The 21,639-nt window shown below is 43.5% G+C and overlaps 1 protein-coding gene across 1 annotated transcript in view; it reads right to left on the reverse strand.

The window, feature by feature from the left end:
* The window catches only part of kcnh3 (potassium voltage-gated channel, subfamily H (eag-related), member 3), a gene marked incomplete at its 3' end in the record, with an annotated part of 148,829 nt that overhangs the window by 4,516 nt on the left and 122,674 nt on the right, over nt 1–21,639 (reverse strand). Inside the window, exons 8-11 of the mRNA XM_084545598.1 lie at nt 18,503–18,865; nt 15,194–15,393; nt 14,835–15,084; nt 6,657–6,871 (exon numbers count right to left, since the gene is read on the reverse strand). Coding sequence (XP_084401724.1) covers nt 6,657–6,871; nt 14,835–15,084; nt 15,194–15,393; nt 18,503–18,865 — 1,028 coding nt within the window. The remainder of the gene's footprint in view (nt 1–6,656; nt 6,872–14,834; nt 15,085–15,193; nt 15,394–18,502; nt 18,866–21,639) is intronic.

Below are 21,639 nucleotides of genomic sequence, written 5' to 3' on the forward strand. Positions count from 1 at the left end.
GCGAGCCGGACGCGAACGGTACTGTATTCCTTTTTTAATAAACTGCCTGTATACTTGCAAAGTTCTCAATGCTTCGGTTTACATGTAGAGACCCTAGTTATGCTACCGTGTAAGTGTGGTGATATTGTGAGCCTTGTTAGTGGTATAGAAATAGCGATTTCTTTTTATGTGTCGGTGTGCCCCGAAGGCTAGCGTTATACGCTAAATAGCGGTTTGCAAGAAAACTGGTCTCATTTGACTAACAAAACAAATACATGAAAACAAATACCAGAGAACGGTCGAACTCGGTACACATGTGTTATTAACCCCAGGTTCATTTTGCGCCGGAGTTCCCCTTTAAACTGAAGCTCCTCTAATAAACCTTTCATCAAACATTATCGTGACATATTTGAGCCTGATATTTATTAATGAAGACGACATTTTAAACTTTCACCTGATTGTACAAGTCCAAAGTTCTGATTTATTCATTGTAATTAGGAAAGATGATTAATTTTTTAATTAGCATGCACAGGGATGAGTGTGATTAAAGTGTAATGGTGTCTTATCCAGTAGAAGGTCACCATTAACATTAACCTAACAAGGAGAACACCCACAGGACACCACATAGAAATACACTAGAACCTTGATGCTGAGTCTCTCCGCTGAGAACTGATTCTGCTCCAGCAAAGATCTGTCGGGCCAATCAGATCGTTTGGGGGCGGGGCTTAATGTGGTGATGGACAGGAAGAGGAGCAGTAGTCATACGCGACAAGTGTTTTTTGTGTAGTAGTTGAAACCATAGACTGAAAAAAAAAAAATGGACAACACTTCCTCCCATTGGTCAAACAGAGTGCTTGTCAATGGCAACTGTCAATCATCATGATGTCACATCCTGTTTTCACAGCGTCAAACAACTATAACGAAACTCCTCAATAAAACTGATTTTTGAACAAACATCAACATATTAACTACAAATAAAATGACAAACAATCCTTGAAAAAAAAATATATATTTTAGTGTTTTAGTTTGACCCAAGCCCCGCCCACTAACATGGAGGAGGCGGGGCTTATATGACCTATACTGCAGCCAGCCACCAGGGGGAGCTCTACTTGCTTTAGCTTCACCTTTGAGGAGCTGTCATGGCGTTACAATAAGTGTCTTCAAAAAGTGGTCCCTGCTAAACACGTTAGAAGATGAGGAAACAGAAGAAGCTCAACGTAATTAGATGAACAACTAATTATTTAATTTGATTTTGAGTTAAATATTTGTTGCAGTAACAAGCCGGTCATGCTACATTTAATACAGACTACTGTGTTTGAGTTTTCCTCATCACCCCCCTCCATCAGTCATGTCCCTGCTTATCCAGTGAATAATTTAGTCCGTCCTTCAGTGCTGATGCTGAAAACTTTCAGAAAAACTACAAACAGGAACCAGACAAGGATTAAGAAAGAAAAAATGCTGTTTGTTCTGCTTTAAAAACAAATCTATGACTAAATATTAGCCATGAGGGGTTTAATCAGTGTTTGGGTTTAAGAGTGATTTAAGGTTAACAGGCAGCAGGGCCGTTGCCACTTTATTAGATACACCAGTGAATCAATTTCAATTCAGTTAATCCAGAGAGAGTTTAATTTGGAAACTATTTTACTTGAAAGAGTTCTGAACACAAAACTATTGTTGTTATTGGTTCCAGAGTTTTACTAGAATTTAATTTTACCTTTATATGTTCACATTTACAATCTTTAGCTTATGTCTGTGGTTTTTGTTGTACTAAATAAATTATTTACATATTTAAGGAACGTTTTTTTTGCACGAACCACTACCTCACCATCTTATACTTTTGTTTTTAAAGTTTTTATCAATTATTTATTTGTAAAGTTTTTTCCACCACCACAGTGTATATTCAGAATGTCTTTATATTTCTAGTTTTTCTCTATATATTTTTCAGAGTATTGTTATTTTCTTTTATATATTTTTAAAATTTGTATTTGTGTTTTGGTAAATTCCCCTGTTGAAGTCATTATTGTTTTTTTATATATATTTTTGCCTAATCTGCGCTACTCTGACAAGGTAATTTACCATATGTGGGATTAATAAACACATCTTGTGTCTTATTTCAATTTGAATTTGAGTTTTTTTTGTGTGTGTGTATTCTGGGCCCAATATGTCATGAGGTAGATTATAGTGAAACAAATAATTATCAGATCATGTAGGTGAAGTTGTGCTGAACCATAAGACACCTAACATGGATATGGTAAACATTTTCTTTTATATATGTGGTTTATGAAGGTAAAATTATTATATATATAATAAAGTGACCAGTATATTAATTATCTAACGTGATGAGTACAGTTATCTGACCTCTATGACATGTGCATTCACTGGTGTACCTAATGTTTGGGCCAGCAAAACGATTCATTCATCTTTTCTGGTATAAATATATGTTCTGTCTGTTCCTGCTGCTCCTTCACATAACACATATATGGGTGTTGTTATATACATATATATATATATATTTCTATCTCTATATGTAGGAGTGCAGCTCGTCCTCTCTCTGCTTCTAAACAATAACATCACTGTGTCTCTAACGTGGAGCGACTGGTGCAGTGAGTAATGAATGTATTTCATATCTCATCATGCAGACAAGACAACGCCCCTCTGCATCTTCTTCTCCCATCTTAATCAAGCCTCTCTCTCTCTCTCTCTCCTCCCTCTCCCCCTCCATCTCCATCCCTGCCTGCTCAGCATTCTCTCTCTTCCTCCCCCAGTGTCCCCCTCCAAGCCGCCGTCTCCCCCCCTCCTCCAGTGATGTATTTTTAGCCGTCTTGTTTCTAATCTTAGCTCTGGGCTCTGGAGGAGAACCGGGGAGCGAGGCTCCGGGACGCGGGGGTGTGACAAGTGTGCGCTCGCCACGTGTTGGCGTGTGCTCGGCTGCGTGTGTGCTCGCGCTCCGAGGTTTTGCATCATGCATGTGAAGGAATACGACCGCAGGCATGAGGCTGTATGTGAGATGTGTTTGTTTGCAAAGATGTGCTGAAGAACGGAGCTGGATATCTCTACAGACCACCTGAATTAATTTGATTCTGTTTTACGAGCAGGGACGTCCCATCAGGTTTTATTACCCCACCATCTTTTAATCTTCAGTATCAGCTGATTTTTGTCCTGATCTGATCTTGAATGTCCTAAACTTCCTCCCCCTTAATTCTCTTCCTTGTATTTTGCGAGACGTGACTGGATTTAGTCCAAGAAATAGACACACACTTTATGAAGAGAGATACTGGAATTCAAGATTGATTCTTAATCCATAGGGTTTAATATGACGTCTGTCCACCCTTTGCAGTTAGAACAGTTTCAACTCTTCTCTGAAGGCTTTCCTCAAGGTTTAGGAGTGTGTTTATGGGAATGTTTGACCGTTCTTCCAGAAGCTCATTAGTGAGGTCAGACACTGATGTTGGACTAGAAGGCCTGGCTCTCAGTCTTCACTCTAATTCATCCTAAAGGTGTTCTATCAGGTTGAGGTCAGGACTCTGTGCAGGCCAGTCAAGTTCTTCCTCACCAAACTCTCTCATCCATGTCTTTATGGACCTTGTCATGTTGGAACAGGAAGGGGCCATCTCCAAACTGTTCCCACAAAGTTGGGAGCATGGAATTGTCCAGAATCTCTTGGTCTGCTGAAGCATTCAGAGTTCCTTTCACTGGAACTAAGGGGCAAAGCCCAGCTCCTGAAAAACAACCCCACACCATCAGATTACCAGATGGAGAAGCGTGATTCATCCCTCCAGAGAACACGTCTCCACTGCTCTAGACTCCAGTGGTGGCTGCTTTACACCACTGCATCCAACGCTTTGCATTGCACTTGGTGATGTACGGCTTGAATGCAGCTGCTCGGCCATGGAAACCCATTCCATGAAGCTCTCTACTGTTCTGGAGCTGATCTGAAGGAAACATGAAGTTTGGAGGTCTGTAGAGATTGACTCTGTAGAAAGTTGGCGACCTCTGAGAACTATGAACCTCAGCATCCTCTGACCCTGCTCTGTCATTTTACGTGGCCTGACACTTCGTGGCTGAGTTGCTGTCGTTCACAAATGTTTGTAGAAGCATTCTGCATGCCTAGGTGCTGGATTTATACACCTGTGGACATGGAAGTGATTGGAACACCTGAATTTATCTATACTTTTGGCGATACAGAGATACCACAGATCTCTGGCACCAATGGCAGCATTAGTTTGGAGAAAATCTCTCTCATAATTCAGCAAAATAACAATTTCTAATGAGAGGATGCAATAAATATTCTGTATTTAAAAAACATTCAATCAGAGGATTTTATCAGATCAAGATAACTAACTCTATCTTCATGGGCTTTAACATCTTCTCTTGTTTTTGCTTCATGCTTATTTAGTAGCTCAGTGTTGCTACGTGGTTAGCATGCTCTTAACACAGTCTCTGCTGCTCGATGTTCAGCTCCCGTTTTATTTTCAACTCTTTTCCTTGTTCTTGTCCTCGTGTTGTTATTTTTGTCGTTCCACCTTGTTCCTGGCGCAGATTGAATAACGCAGGTACAAATCTCACGGTAACATCCCTCTCTTTCCAGGCAGCACAGCTCAGCTCAGCTCAGCCTGTCAACTGGTTGGTCATGCACGCTGCATCTCTTTGGCCCGTGGCTGTGGAGGTCATGACAGTATCGTGTGCGCAGCCTGTGAAGCAGCACTGGAAGTAGAAGCAACACTTCCTCCTCTTTTTCCTCCTTTCTGATTCCTGGAATAGCTCCCATACAATCATCCGTTCTTGTGTTTTTTATCGAGTCTACTACACCTGTCTGTCTCTTCTCGTTGCTGTCGACATCATCATTCATCCTCGGAGATTGCCTCTTGAAGTATTTGTTTACTGAGAGCGAGGCAGGGTGCTAGATCTCTGCAGGCGTTTCTCTCTGTCTTCCTGCAGTCTTTTCTTTCATACATATGCAAACACACTCTCCTGGGCTGCTGGTACCAGAACGGTTTTATTTTATTTATTTATTGTTTTGCATCGATAACCAAGGGTGAACATCTGCAGCCTCGGCGTAATATATGGGCAGCAGCATCTAGAGTCGTGCATCCTCTAAATGTGACTACACATTTGCACCCCGCTCACACTCTGCAGTAAGTGTGCTGCGCCCTGGAGAAACAAACGGCACTGCAGTGGAAGAGAAGAAAATGAGATTGCCAAATTCCCCTCCACCACCACCGCCGCCTCCTCCTCCTCCTGCTCCTCCTCCTCCTCCTCCGTCTTCTCCTCGACTGGCTGAGCTATTTATATCGAGCAGGATCCAATCTTAGCAGCAGCTGCTGGGGGACAGCCAGTCAAGGAGAACCCGTGCTTCCCCCCCTGCTCTATTTTTAGCAGCAGGACAGCTTCAAACAGCAGCACTGAGCTATTCTTGTCCCTGCGCTGCACCAAGCAAAACGTGCAGCCTGTGTTCAGCGTGGCGGTGGTTAAAGGCTGCGTGCACAGATCTGTGTCCGTTCTAGTGTATTAGTGGAGAGGTCATGTTTAGCTTTTATCAATGAGACCTCAGTTAAAGACTAAACATTAGCTCCAGGTGAAGGTTTCATATTTGATTTACTCTGTTAAGGATCCACAGAGCCTGGAGTAGAGTTCTTATCAGAATACCTGCATCAAATGGATCAGATCAGGCCTATCAGAGACATTTTAAAGTAATTCAACAGTGAGCAGACAACGTGTATGACTACTGTTCTGTCCATCACCACATAAAGCCCCGCCTCCAAACGATCCGATTGGCTCTGCAGATCTTTGCAGGAGCACAATCAGCAAATAAAAAAAAAGAAAAATGTGGTCGGAGAAAGTTTCTCTGGCTTCCAGACGAGCATCAGTGACTGAATAATAATTTAGATGTCTCGTTTCGGATGATTCCTTTAAACTCCATCACCTTTACTCACAGCAGACCTTTAACAAACCACCATTAGTTGGAGAGTTTGTTTAAAGTCTGTTGCGACTGAAGGCAGCAGCTTAACCAGTTTACTTTAGGCAGAGAAATGTTGTTTTTCGACCTTCAGTGAACAAACTGAATCATTTTTTAATTGTGCTCCAGAAGACAAGAAAGGAGCCGAGTGGAAAGATAGTCGTGACGCCTCACGGCTCTTAAGATGAGCTGGAAAGTCAATCTGCTGTTTGACGCAGCATTGTATTTTTGTATTTGACGTCTGCTTTAATCTTTTAGTTTGGCCCATGCCCCATTCTCTAACATGGAGGGGGCGGAGCTTATATGACACGTACTGCAGTCTCCAGCCACCAGGGGGAGCGCCACATGCTTTAGCTTCAACTTTAGAGGAGCTGTCATGCGTCAACTTTTTAAAATGGCAGAAACCAAATGGTGACAACTTTTAAACAAAATGGAAAGCAGTGCTAAAATGCTAGTCATTAGCATCGCTACTAGCATCTGCGCTCGAGTTTCTGTTCTGGATGTGACTTCCCACCAACTATCAGACTAAATTCACTACAGTTTTAATGAACTCTGTCGTATTACTAGATTCTTGTTGGAGATTTTTCACCAAACATTTTGACGTATCGACGTATTTACGCATCAACAATGACGTCGCCTCATTAGCTCTAAGTCTAAACGTTGTCTAACATAGAAGCAAACAGAACAACTTCATTCGTAACTCATTCACGGCTTTACTCACGTCGGCCCCGTGGCCCTCCCGCAGGTTGTAGGTGAGATCGTGTTGTATCTCGCTGATAAACTTCTGGGCGTACTCGGGGTAGAGTCGCAGGACCTCGCGGAGGCCCTTGAGGCTGATGTACTGCAGGTCGCAGTAGGTCAGGGCCTTGACGTTGGCGTTGGTCTTGATCACCTGCTCCTTCGTCAGGGAGTCCGAGCCAATCAGATCTCCTTTACCTTTAACAAAAAAACAAACAGTGAGACTCAGTTTTCTTTCTGAAGCAGAAGGTTTTTAACTGAGAGAACAGGATCAGACTTAAAGGTCGAAGGTTAAACCTGTGAAGTTATTTCGGAAGCGTCGCGTTGGAGCATGTGTTTGTTTAAAGCTCCTGGAAACTCGTTTGACTTGAAAAAGACACACTTCCCACGTAAAGCGGCGCTGAGTGGCGTTAGTGCATTCCTTCTGAATGTCAAAGTTATTTGTAGTTCCATTATTGTGAGGAATAAAGCACATGTAATGGGTATTGTGCTGATTTTGTACGTCAAGATGACTATTCACAGCGACAGCTCCCCGGCTTTAAAAACAGTCACATATCATCAGTTTGCTTTATTCCAGACCTCTAAAGTGCCACCCACCATTTTATTTTTATTTTTTTAATCCAGTGATTCAAAAAGGGTTTGGGTCTGGTGCTCGTTTCATAAGTTGGAAAAACAACAAGTTTCATGTCAGAGCTTTGGAAAAATATTAGTGCTAATTATTAAAACAGTTATACAGTTTCTTCAAATAATAATAAATTACAGCTATAATGACCCAAAAGTTCATATATTTTTAAAATTGAAACCTAAACCTTATCAAATATTGTTGTATCAATAAAAATTAAAATTAAAATAAAGACTGTTGGGACTCTTTGGGTTTCCTTGAAGACGTTTCATCCCAGCAGCTTCTTCATCTCTAACCTTGGGTTTAAATAGGAACATCTATTTGTTTTCCTTCTCCAATGAATGATCCATCATTGACCTTCAGGAAACATCTTCACAAAACTCTACAAGTCCAGTTGCTCTTGTTTCAGATTATTATTTTTTGGATTGGTCTTCCAGCTAATAGTAGATTATAGCATGACCTTGATGACGGAAAACTTTCACAGACACGTTGACGTGTTGTTAGATCCCAAACACACAACAGATATGAACACTTTCTGGCAGCAATGTTGTTTGGGTTAACTGAGACACGTAAAAACTATTTCTAATTGGCTATGACACTATGGTGGCCCATTGCAATCTATGCCTCTGTATTAATGGTAAACACAGCCTACAATGAACAGATGACGTCATTAGTTTTTGAAAAGACTACTATCTTATGCTAAGATTTATTGCTTCCACCTGACAAAATCTGACACCAAAAATCCAATGTTTGCTCAGTTTATAACGGCAAAAGTGGCATCTTTTAATATGGGTAAAGAAGATGTTATGGTTTTTTAACAACAAATGAACTGACTGAGACAGCCAGGTTATTTATTTTACACACTGGAAAGAGGAAGAGGCGATCCAGTGGAGAGAAGTCGAGGCTGCAGCTGCATAACGAAACACCAAGACCAAACAAAACCTAATGGCTCTAATCTTCTCTTTAATATATATTTAAAAAGTTTTGTAAACTTACTACGTTTCCAACAGTGGCTGACTCAGACAGTGAAGTTATTTACTTAACATAACAGAAAGAGGAAGAAGTAATCCAGTGGAGAGAAGTGGAGGCTGCAGCTGCATCTACAAACAGAGCAGTTAATGACAAACAAAGACTAGCGGCGAGTTTTTATCTTTAAAATGTTTCTTGTGAAACATCCAAGTGTGTTACTAGATTGTTAGAGTATCTCTTTAATCAGTTCTCAATCACAGTAAGAGACCGTTTTGTTTTTCTACACTGCTGCAGGATCAATGCAGATACTTATTTCTCAGAATAATTTACAACCCCCGTGCATGATTTCTTTGGAGGTAATCACAAATATTTATTTATTTTTTTAAAACTCTTTGCAATTACAAGAGGTTTATCGACGGATGAAAAAGCGGAGGAGCTGCCTGGTGACATTAGACAATATAAATAAACAACAAAACAACAAAAAAAAGGAAGAAGTGCTCAGGTTACTACTCTAACGTCTTTATTCTTCTTGAGTGTGATGTCAGAACGAAAATGTAAAACCTATAATAGTCTATAAGGAGAAACACTAATTTACAAGACAGTCAAAGGCCTCTGCAGCGTTAGGGAAACAAAGACGGCTCTGGGCTGCACAGCCGCTGAGAGAAGAGAAGAAAAAAAGATGGGGGCTGGAGAAAGAATGAGCCGAGAGGGAACAGAGGCAAGAAGATGGAGGGAGGCGGGGCGGGATGGGTTAGAGGCGAGAGGGGACCTAAAATGGGTGACGGAGTGTGGAGGTGGACTGGAAAAGAGGGAGGGTGAAAGGACAAAAGAAACAAGGGAGAGAGAGAGAGAGAAGGGTGAGGGAGAGGGAAGGAAGGGGAGAGGATGCCAGGAGTTACTGGATGTAAACCACCTCCACATCCTGCTGTCGCTGCACCAGCCAACACCCTCGTCTTCCTCACCCCGCCCCATATGTGATGGGATTTAATTTGACATGATGAACCCTTCACATGCTCCGTCTGTCTCCCTCATCGTCTTTCTTTCTCCACTTCTCTTTTTTTTTTCCCACCACCACCTCGCCCACAGTTCAGCTCCAGCCTGTCTTTGTCACGGAGACGATGGGTGGCAGCGCCGGGGAAAAAGCTGCTGCTCGTAATCACAGCCAAATGTTAAAGTGAGCAGGTGATGAGCACTTGAAAGTGACATTTAAGTTTGTGTAGCTGTCTAGACTTCAGAGTGTATCTGGAAAAAAAAAGAGACTAGAGGCCGGGAAACGACAAGCTCGAGAAAAGACGTTCATTTCATCACTGTCATTGATTGTAAGCCGGTTCGTTTCTCTCTGGCATTTCTTTTGTTCCTCACACCGTGATTCAGACATCGTTAGTCTTATTTTAAAGTGGGATGATAACTCAGTGGCTCTGCTGCTCCTGTATGACACTAGGCCTTCTACAGGTCTTAGGACCACGATAAACACAGCTGACAGCCAGAACAGCCGGAGCTAACTGATCGTCATAATCATACACAGGAGGAGCAAACGATGAAGGCTTTTCTTGTTTTTAATCTAAATTGTTTTTAATTTAAATCCTCAAATATTTCCACAACAACATGATTATCTAGAATTAAAAAAAAAATTTAGACCAGCTGATCACCATGTTTCAGGAGAGGTCAGCTCTTCCTAGCCTTCCAGCCGCTCAGATAATTTTAGCTCTTCTTATCTTCCTAGCTTCCCAGCTAATAGTAGCTCCTCCTAGCCTCACAGCTAATTGTTGCTCTTCCTAGCTTACAAGCCTTCCAGCTAACTGAGCACTTTCCAGCTTCCTAGCCTTGGTAATATTAGCTCTTCGTAGCCTCCCACCCAATAGTAGCTCTTCCTAGCTTTCTAGCATCGCTATACTAGCTCTTCCTGGCCTCCTAGCTAATAATAGCTCTTCCTAGCCTTCCAGCTAATCTTCTTAGCTTTCCTAATCTCACTAATAGTAGCGCTTCCTAGCCCCCCAACTAATAGTAGCTCTTCTTAGCTTCCTCGCCTCGGTAACAGCAGCTCTTCCTAGCTTCCCAGCCTTCCAGCTAATAGTAGCTCTTCCTAGCGTCCTAGCATCGCTAATAGTAGCTCTTCCTAGCCTCCTAGCTAATAATAGTTCTTCCTAGCCTTCAGGCTAATAGTAGCTCTTCCTATTTTCCTAGCCTCAGTAACAGTAGCTCTTCCTAGCTTCCTAGCCTCAGTAACAGTAGCTCTTTCTAATTCCTAGCCTCCCAACTAATAGTAGCTCTTCTTAGCTTCCTAGCCTCCCAGCTAACAGTAGCTCTCCCTAGCTTCCTAGCCTCCCAGCTAATAGTAGCTCTTCCTAGATTAGTCGACGTGTGATCCAAAAAACCCGACAGAAGCTCCAACTCTGAGAGCATCACCGGGGCTGAAAGCTGAATGGATTTAAAAAGTATGATGACAGAGAAGAGCTGGACGCAACGTAAATATTTCTAAATCAGTCGAATCGGAATCCAATTGACCAGCCCCACTGTCCGGGACCTTTACGCGGACACCAAACCTCCTTTTCTCATCCAGTCCTGCTGCATAATTAAGTATCTTGCCCTGGCGGGGGGTGTTAATGAAATAAAAGGTCAATGTTTTTATAAGTGTCACATGCTGTTAGTTCAGCGTTAAGTAATTCCACCGATTTCGTGCGATGGTCAAAGTAAAGGTCGATTTAAGAGCAAATTGACAGGTTACATCACAGTCCCTGCGCCGGCCCGGTGCTTTAAATGAAATTATGAAGACATTAGTCTCGGTGTCGATGGAGCCAACAGGTGTCTGCATCGTCTAGGCAGCGTAAAATCGTTCTCGTTGAGCAGAGATACATTCAGCATGCAGCCAGTGGCCGTGTGCAAACTACAAAAAAGAGCAGCAGCAGCTATTAGCAACAAAGCAAAGCAAACTAAATATCAATTGGTGTAAATAATCAATTTTAGTCTTTAAATGAGGACTAAAACTAAAGGAGTAAAGGACGGTGCTACCTCTGCAGGGGTAAAAGGTTTGATAGAGCTATTGACGCTAATGTGTGTGCTTCGTATACTGTGGATATTACATGCACGGTTGCACTTAAGCACTCGAGATGTTTGGAGGGTAAACGGCGAATGTCAGATTAGTCTTTTTATTGTCACCACGGGCACAGAGTAATTCCTGGAGGACGGGCGTCGTCTCAGGTTCTGGGTAAAGGCCACGTGGAGGGCTTTCAGGGCTCGTTCCACCCTTCAGCATAAATAATCACGCCGCTTTAATAATGTAAAATCTATCCATTATTAATACCAGCACGGCGCCCCGTACCGCGCTGATGTGTGCGTCACGATCAGGATCAAAATGTGGGCCGGACGCTTGGCATTTCAAGACAAATCCACCTCGTTCCACACACACAGGTACGCGGCATTAATTCAATCCACCTTGACCTTTTGATAAACTTGACCGCTGAGACGTGCACACAAAGCCTTCTTCTTCTTCTTCTTCATCATCATCGTTGCGTCCCTCGTCCATCACATTTGTCTACTACACATTCACACAAACACGCCAGATTAGAGCTGCAAAATCTTTGGAGCGCAACCCGGAGGAAATTAGATTTCAGCCTGAGAGACGACCAAAGGTTTCGTCGCAGGTGTTGACCACAAAAAGTGTGAGGATGTTCACCCCTTAAACGTTGGTTAATTCAGAATTATTAAATTTGTTTCTCTGAAACGATGTAGATTAGCTTCGGATGTTTAAACTCCATGCACCAAACGGTTCCAAACATTTAAGAGTAGTAGCACTGGGGCATTTTAAAGCATTTTGGCATCAACAGGAAGTTAAATTAAGTTATTTTCTAGTAATCCAATCACAAGTGTCCATCTTAAAGTCCAGGTGTGAACCATAGACTGTATAAATATGGACGGCAGAACTGCTCCTCTAAAGTGAAGCCAAAGCAAGTAGAGCTCCCCCTGGTGTCTGGCTGCAGTATAGGTCATAAGCTCCACCCCCTCCATGTTAGTGGGTGGGACTTGGGCCAAACTAAAACACTAAAATACACATCAAATAATTTATTTTCAAGGATGGTTTCTGTCATTTTTGGTAGTTAATATAATGTTGATGCATGTTTTTGGATAAGTTTCGTTTCGTTCGTTATTTGACGCTATAGAAACAGGATGTGACATAATGGCGACTACCAGTTGCCATGCCAACCGCTCCTTGAAACATTCCGGTGGGACCATGAGTGTTGTAAAAAAGAAATAAAATACGTACAACGTATAATCCAACATTTCCTTGTAACAGGTGGAGGTAGAGCAGAGCGTAGTGTTAATTAGACGAAAACGCGAATGAGCCTGGAGGAAATGTGGGCGGGGCATCGATATCGTGGCTCCACCCTCAGACCGTACTGATCAGACTTTGGATCCAAACTCGCAAGATGCCGCCGCCCGTATCCCCGGGAACATAGCGTTATTTTGGCCAGTGACATGAAGTGGAGACGTGTAGTCCATGTTTATGTACAGTCTATGGTGTGAACACTGATCTGGTGTCAGTCCACATGTGGAGGTGGTCTGGGACACATGTGACCTCCTTCCTTTGGTAGTGTGAACACACAATGAGTCCTGGGTCACATTAAAGACCACCTACTCAACAGGGCTGATCTGTGGAAGAGGAGTTTAACTCATTCATTCAACCACTAGTAGAAATGATCACATGAATAAATATAAATAAATATTAATGCTTTTTCCCCCAGTAAGAGACTGCTAGAACCTCCACCTGCTAGGAAACGAAGACGCATCTTAAAGCTGCACATTAAAGCAGCGTTAACGTTGATATACGTTGGATGCACCAGCCTCATCCTTTAATGATTCACACACATCTGCAGCTCAGACAATAAACAGGAGCGTGCAACCGCAACTACAAACATCCTCATACGTCCCTTCATCCACTCTATACTCCGCCGTATGTGAGGTCTGATAGGAGGACATCCAACGTGTCTCCTCGCAGCAGCAGAGGAGAATCGTTCGGTATAGCTCGAAGGATCAACACCGCGGGACGCCGTGGCTTTCCCTCCGTTTCTTTATCAGCTCCCTGTCAGCCCTGCCTCCCCTGTTGTTTCAACTGTAAAACTGTACTTCCTCCTTCCACCTTCCTCCTTCCTCCTCCTCATCAAACCTCATTTCCATTAAAAATCCAGATCAAGTTGCTCTGCAGGTCTGATTTAACTGTAATCACTGAACTGAGATGATCACTCTCTCTCTCTCTTTCTCTCTTTCTTTAATTTTCTCCAGAACTCAAACACATTCTGCAGCCTCTTCAGATTAATAGCCCTCGCCGTCATTAACCATGCAACGCAGCGTCCCGCCGATTCCCGATCATCGCGCCGAGTCTCGGTTTTGACGGGTAATTGTCTTCGTTCAGCTCTGTCTCACCAAATTCATGCATAATTGCCGTCAAATAATAGACCCTTCCCTATTACATTTTAGTCCAATTATGCAGCCAGCGTGTCATCGAAGCAAACTGCTCGCCATCTGAAAGCTCCGCGTTTGCTCCTTTCTTTAATTTGCAAACAGGATCTGCTTTTCTTTCTGCTGGAGAGAATGTGAACAAGGATTATCATGACACACCTCGAATGAAGTCTGTCGTTACTTCAGGTTCTTCACCTGAGACTGATTCCAGGTACCAGGAACTCGTAGCTCTGGGAAATCAATGAACTCAAAAGGTATTTTCTAAAAACTCCTAAGGCAAATTAGTCTCCAAAATATTATTTCTGCTCAACTCCAGTCCCGACGGTGGCAATTATGCACTATAAAACTAAATGAACGCCATATAAAACAGTGACACTGCAAAAACAGTAAATACGGAGGAGATTGAAACAGGTCTGCAGACGTGATCACTGAGACAACGCTTGAAAAGAAAGAAGCAGGGAAGCAAAAAAGCAAAACGTCTGAAAAATGAGACAAAGGATTTTACGTGGGGTTGCTCCGCCCACAAAGTTCTACCACCCCGTTCAGGGACTTAAGTGAACTTCATTTCCGACCTAGTCCCCCACCACGGTGGAAACGCAACCTCTAAAGTTCCTGGAGTCAAAAACGCAACTGAACGCACAAATTTAAAACTTTCACATGCTATTCTCAATTCATATTTGATTCAATTCAATATCAACTTAGAGATATTTAAGTTTTGAAACAGTTTTGATTAAATTAATGTCATCGTTTCCAGAGGTTTGTGGTATTTCTACTGTATCTCCTGGTTTGGTGTCGGTGTAAGCTGCTGATTCACAAGGTCAATTCAATTATTTCTGTTTTGGAACAAACAGTTCCAGAGATTTGTGGCATCTCCTCCATCTTTTCCATCTAGTTTCTCATCTTTCACGCGTCTTTGCTTTTGTGCAGCTCTTCTCTGTCTTCATTCTTTTTAAATCCAGTCATCTTTCAGGCCTGACGGTCTCAGAGCTGGAGCTTCTGTCGTGTTTTGGATCTCCAGGAAATGTCATGTATATCTAAAAAAACTAAACCTAAAGACGAAGGCTCCATCCACAACACGTAAACAACCACGAACCGTCGTCATACTCTTTGACTCACCCAGGATAGCCAGCACAGTGTTGTCCTTCAGGACCTCCATGGACCCCGAGCAGACGAAGTAGATGGCCTGCAGGGCGTCTCCCTGCCGGATGAGGAACTCCCCCGGGGCGCAGAAGGAGGTCTTGATGATGAGGGACAGCGAGCGGAGGCAGCCCCTGCTGGCCGACTCGAACAGAGGCAGCTGGAGCAGCTCCTTGTTCAGGTGCATGGCGATGTCGGCCCTCAGCTCGTCAGGGAAGTCCTTCAGGAGCTGTGGAGGGAGAGGAGGTTCAGACTGTTCTTTCTGAAGAGCTGTGTGGGCTGCCTCAACTTTAGCAGCCTTAATTAAGTGAAGGCAGTAATTATTTGGCTGCTCTCACCTCACTGACGTCTATCCCGTTGTTGACGGACCACGTGGTCTGGAAACACTCCAGCATACGTTGCTCCAGGGCCTTGGGCAGCCGGTGGACCCTGATGAAGTCCTTCAGGTCCTTGGTACGAGTGTGGTAGAGGGAGCGGCGCGAGTACATCCTCTGGATGATGGCCGTCACGTTACCAAACACCACGGCATGCATGAGTGCTGCAGACAGAGGACACACACAGATCAGCCACAACATTATGACCACCGACAGGAGAAGCGAATAACATTCAAACCATCTTGTGACAGTTCAGTGTTCTGATGGGAAACTTCTGGACCTGGCATTCATTGGTGTGGATGTTACTTAGACATGTAGCACCCACCTAGACCAGACCAGGCACCCCCACCCCATAGCAATGACACTCCTTGATGGCAGCAGCCATCCCCAGCAGGATGCAGTCTGACACAGACACACACACAAAAACACTTTAGGAACAACTAAAAAAAAACATGAAGAACAGCACTAGGTGTTGACCTGGCCTCCAAATTCACTAGATCCCAAACTGATCAAGTATCTGTGGGACGATCCACAGAGGCCCCTCCCCACAAAGGCCCCCCACTAACAACAGGACACCCTCAGAAGGCAGAACAGCTTCCATCTAAGTGAAGACTTGGTTGAATCGTCTCCAAGAATCTCTACACGTCCAGTCTCCTTAGTTTCAGTTTTCTTTTTTTAGATGTGTGTTAGAATGACACAGATTTAATTACAGTTGTTTGATGGGTTTCTACCTATAAGACCCCCCCAGGAACATCCTATAATGCTTCGGCCCAGCAGGACGTCTTTATGAGCCCCATGAAGTCAAAAGGCGAAGGGCTTAAAGCGACTTAGCTGCTCTAAAACCACGGAGGATTACTGCTCCTCTAAAAGGCAGAGAGACGCTGCAGAGAAATAAAACACATTATTATTCTAAACCCACCAAAACACGGCTCTAATCCCGGTATGAGCAACGGTTCTCTGCGTGGTACTAATATTTACTCTACAGTCACAAGTTTGAGACCTGGATCCATCTATTCTTGTTTTTATTTCCTGACTGCAGCGGTTTTTAAACGTGATAAGCTGCTGAGACGGCGATCAGACCAGAGGACACGTCCTCAGTCCACTGACACCCAGACTAATGACTTCATTTTAGGATGATAGAGCGTCCCACCTCTCATTTAGGAGAACCTCTTTTTTTTAAATGTTAAACTATCTCTCAGGTTACAGATCACTGAGTCGTTGCTCCTTTCTAATTTAATAGACGTCTCTACTTATACACATATCACTGAGGGAGCAGCACTGAAAACATCCACCTACATAATATAAATTTAATTAAAGAATTGCTAAAGTCTGCGTCTTCTTTCTGTCCGTAAATCCTATTAAAAACCAAAAAGTAGTCCGTCTCTATAAACAGAGCTTTGGGCCCAAGGCTCCTCTACGTCTAATGAACCTGTAAATATTTCATAATGAGTCAAAATAAGCAGCTTTATCAAGTTTTTATAAAACAGGCCGTCACCTTAAAATAAAAAAAAAAACACCTACCGAGCAGAAAAAACATAAAACTACATTTATTGCCAGAAGGAAGTGAAGTCTGTTAATCTGTTTTTAAAACAAGTTTATTTACCGTCATTAACTCAAACAGCTCAAATAAATAAATCAGATCTTAACATGTGAGAGTCTTTCCATCTTGTCTCCAACATCTGGATCATGTCTCCAAGTCAACAAGCAGCTGTTGATGGTTCTGATCCAGGGGTAGGTAGAGATCCATTCTTCCCTTCCTTCCTTCCATTACCCGGTCCTTCCTTTCTTCTCCCCTTCTTCCTTTCTCTCAACTATCCTCCCTGACGTCTATCATTCCTTCCCTCCCTCCCACCTTCCTTCCTTCCTTCCTTCCTTCATTTTTTTCTTCCTTCCCTCCCTCCTTCCTTCCTGCCTTTTTTCTTCCTTCCTTTCCTTTCCTTTCCTTCCTTCCTTCTTCCCTTCCTCCTTCCTTCCTTTCTAACTTCCTTCCCTCCTTCCTTTTTTCCTTCCTTCCATCTTTCCTTCTTTCTTTCTCTCATGTATCCTCTCTGACATTTATCCTTCCTTCCTTCCTTCCTTCCTTCCTTTTTTCCTTCCTCCCTTCCCTCCCTCCCTCCCTACTTCCTTCCTTCCTGCCTTTTTTCTTCCTTCCTTCCTTCCTTCCTTCCTTCCTTCCTTCCTTCCCTCCCTCCCTTCCTTCCTTCCTTCCTCCCTCCCTCCTTTCTTCCTCCCTTCCTCCCTTCCTTCCCTTCCTTCCCTCCTTCCTTCTTTCATTCCTTCCTTCCTCTTCTTTCCTTTTATCCTCCCTACCTTCCTTCTGTCACCCCATCCTTCCTTTCTTCTCCCCTTGCCTCCTTCCATTCCCTTTTTCCTTCCTTTCCTTCTTTCCTTCTTTACTCCAACTAACTCCCAGCTGATTAAATAAGTGCTCTAAGACGTGGAGTTGAGGCTAAAGACAGGTAGCAACCTGTGAGGACACCCACCTGCCACTCAAGTTCGAGCAACGTGTCAATTTTCATTCATTCATTCATTCATTCATCTTCTGAGGGGTCCCAGCTGTCATAGGGCGAGAGGTGCGGGACATGAACCTAACCAGCATGTCTTTGGACATACCTGGAGTACCTGGAGAGAACCCACGCAGACACAGGGAGAACATGCAGACTCCACACAGAAAGGAACCAGTTGACCCATGATGGATTAGAACCCAGAACCTTCTGGCTGTGAAGCATCAGTGCTAACCACCTCGCCACTGTGCCGCCTCACGTACCACTTTTAATAAAGCATAATAAAGCTGAACAGTTCTTGTTTCTTATACCAGAAAATATAAGATTTAAAGCCCAAACTTTACGCCAACCTTCGTATAAACCTCTTCATCTATAAACAAATGCAAAAGCCAAACACGCAATGAAACGTCTGAATCAAGAAGGCGAGAGCAATGAGACAGGCATCCAAGTGTGTGCAGAAGAAAAATGTGCACAGCTGCTTGAAAGATAATGAAGTGAGCGAGCACTTAAGACTGAGAGGAGAAGAAGAACTCAGAGGAAACACCAACGTGAATACAAAGTGGACAGAGGTGGCTCCAGCTGAGAGTCTTAACAGGAAGACACCAGCAGCAACGTGGAGAATTTAAATGTGAGGTGAATAAATAAAAATAATAAAAAGACTGTCGATGAGTCATCCTGCACTGGGGGGCGTGATCTTCCCTTCTCTACTTCCTTACTAACGGTGCAGAACAGTCAGCGATGCCCCTCCAGCCTCCAGCAGACGTCTTACCTCCGATGAGCATGGTGCAGATGGAGAAGATCTTCTCCGAGTCCGTGTTGGCCGACACGTTTCCAAACCCGACGCTGGTCAGGCTGCTCAGAGCGAAGTAGAGCGAGGTCACGTAGCTGCTCCGCATCGACGGGCCGCCGCCCAGCATGCCAAAGCTCCCTCCGCCCCCGCTGCCGGACCCCGACGTGTTCCCGTAATACTGACTGGAGTTCCAGGTGCCCGGGCCTCCGACCTCCGACCCCGACGCGTTCCACTGAGTGCCGTTGGCCGGGAGGCTGCTGACCGCGGTGACGGGGACCAGCGTCGTCAGGGGGGACAGGAAGTACGGGGTCCCCAGACGTTTGGCCAGCTCATGGAGCCAACCTAAGAGAAAGACAAAGAGAAATTCTTCTTTACTCTGAACTGACAGGTGTTTTTAGTCTTTGACAACAGATTAACTCAACAATATCAAATATTTCCTGTGCTGTTCATAGTACAAATAGAGACAGAAAGAGTTGAACACACTGCAACTTTAGAAAACGTCTTCATCAGTTTAACACATGCTCTGCAAATAGAAACACAGTGAAAGCATCACAAACAACGGTGGAAATACTTCCTGGGGACCACAAAAAGTTATGAAAAGGCTCATAAATAATAATAATAAATATTGAAATATCATTAATGCTGTTGATCTGCAAAATAATTATGTATTTCGTCAGATTATTTGACTTTTTAGCAGGTACATAACTTTCCTGGGGTCCCCCTGGAAACTCCCCGTTCTCATTTGCACATCTTGCAGTAAGTATCTGCTGTTGTCAAATATACATATACATTATAATAGATTAAAGGCTGCAGCTAGAGTTGTTGTCGTCTAATGATCTTGTCGTCTACAGCAGATGAAAGTCATGGTCTTCCTTATCTGAGACGCCGACTTGGAGACATGATCCAGATTTTGGGACAAGATGGAAAGACTCTCACATGTTAAGATCTGATTTATATATGATGGTAGTTATTTTAGAGAAGGAAAGAAGGAAGGAAGGAAGGAAGGATAAGAGAAGGACGGAAAGAAGGATAGATGTCATGGAGGAAGGTATGAAAGAAGGAAGAGAGGAAGGAAGGAAGGAAGGAAGGAAGGAAGGATAAGAGAAGGATGGAAAGAAGGATAGATGTCATGGAGGAAGGTAGGAAAGAAGGAAGAGAGGAAGGAAGGAAGGAAGGAAGGAAGGAAGGAAGGAAGGAAGGAAGGAATGAAGGAAGGAACAATGGAAGGAGTAAATGGGAGAAGTAAGGAAGGATGGGGTGATGGAAGGAAGGGAGGGAGGATAAAAGAAAAGAAGAGGAAAGAAGAAGAGGAAGGAAGGAAGGAAGGAAGGAAGGAAGGTTAAGAGAAGGATGGAAAGAAGGCTAGATGTCAGGGAGGAAGGTAAGAAAGAAGGAAGAGAGAAAGGAAGAAAGAAGGAAGAGAGAAAGAAAGGAAGGAAGGAAGGAAGGATAAGAGAAGGACGGAAAGAAGGCTAGATGTCAGGGAGGAAGGTATGAAAGAAGGAAGAGAGAAAGGAAGAAAGGCAGAAGGAAGGAAGGGAGAAAGGCAGAAGGAAGGAAGGAAGAAAGGCAGAAGGAAGGAAAAGAGAAAGAAAGGAAGGAAGGAAGGAAGGATAAGAGAAGGACGGAAAGAAGGCTAGATGTCAGGGAGGAAGGTAGGAAAGAAGGAAGAGAGAAAGGAAGAAAGAAGGAAGGAAGGAAGGAAGGAAGGAAGAGAGAAAGGCAGAAGGAAGGAAAAGAGAAAGAAAGGAAGGAAGGAAGGAAGGAAGAAGGAAGGAAGGAAGGAAGGAAGGAAGGAACAATGGAAGGAGGAAATGGGAGAAGTAAGGAAGGATGGGGTGATGGAAGGAAGGGAGGGAGGATAAAAGGAAAGAAGAAGAGGAAGGAAGGAAGAAAGGAAGAAAGGAAGGAAGGAAGGAAGGAAGGTTAAGAGAAGGATGGAAAGAAGGATAGATGTCAGGGAGGAAGGTAAGAAAGAAGGAAGAGAGAAAGGAAGAAAGAAGGAAGAGAGAAAGAAAGAAAGGAAGGAAGGAAGGAAGGAAGGAAGGATAAGAGAAGGACGGAAAGAAGGATAGATGTCAGGGAGGAAGGTAGAAAGAAGGAAGAGAGAAAGGAAGAAGGAAGGATGGAAGGAAGGAAGGATAAGAGAAGGACGGAAAGAAGGATAGATGTCAGGGAGGAAGGAAGGAAGAAGGAAGAGAGAAAGGAAGGAAGGAAGGAAAAATGGGAGAAGGAAGGAAGGATGGGGTGATGGAATGAAGGGAGGGAGGATAAAAGGAAGGAAGGATAAGAAGGAAGGAAGAACGGATCTCTACCTGACTGACACCAGATCAGTGTTCACACCTCAACCTGTTTAACACTTGTGATCAGATCAGAGTGGGTGTTAACGTCAGGTTTGAACAAACGAGCAATCTAAACTAAATTAATAGGAACGACTGAAGGAACGTAGAGGAGAGGATTATAAAGTGAAGAAAGTAGGAAGTGAAGAACTGAGGATAAATTATTAAATGAACTCCATTCTCAGGTGGATGATTGTCTGGACGCCCAGCTGAGGCGCTGACAGCAGAGTCAGGAGAAAAGACAGAGAGCATGAATAATAGAGAGAGGACCCGTCCATTCATTGATCTGAGACGTGAAGCCTCAACCTTGTGTCCATGAGTAGAAATAACAACAGAGCTGTGAGCGGAGTCGCAGCTAAACCAACGTCATTAGAGGATTTCACACCTGAGTAGTTTCCTAATTACGTTGTCATTAGCACAACTTAACCTCTGCCAACCTGAGGAAATGTGGTCCTGAAAAAGACCATATAAGGCATGTCTGTGTCTTATTTGTGTCCAGACGGACGGAAAAATCTATTTATTTGAAAGTGAATTGCTTATATGACCTTCTAAACTAAATCTTTTGTGTATTTCTTCTCTGTAAATTGGTAAATATATATATATATATATATATACACTGTATACACACACATACACTATATTACCAAAAGTATTCGCTCACCCATTCAAATGATCAGAATCAGGTGTTCTAATCACTTGGCCTGGCCCCAGGTGTATAAATTCAAGCACTCAGGCATGCAGACTGTGAAACAAGACATTTGTGAAAGAATGGGCCGC

Source organism: Chelon labrosus, assembly GCF_963514085.1.
Source record: "Chelon labrosus genome assembly, chromosome: 5".
In the NCBI taxonomy this organism is placed as follows: Eukaryota; Metazoa; Chordata; class Actinopteri; order Mugiliformes; family Mugilidae; genus Chelon; species Chelon labrosus.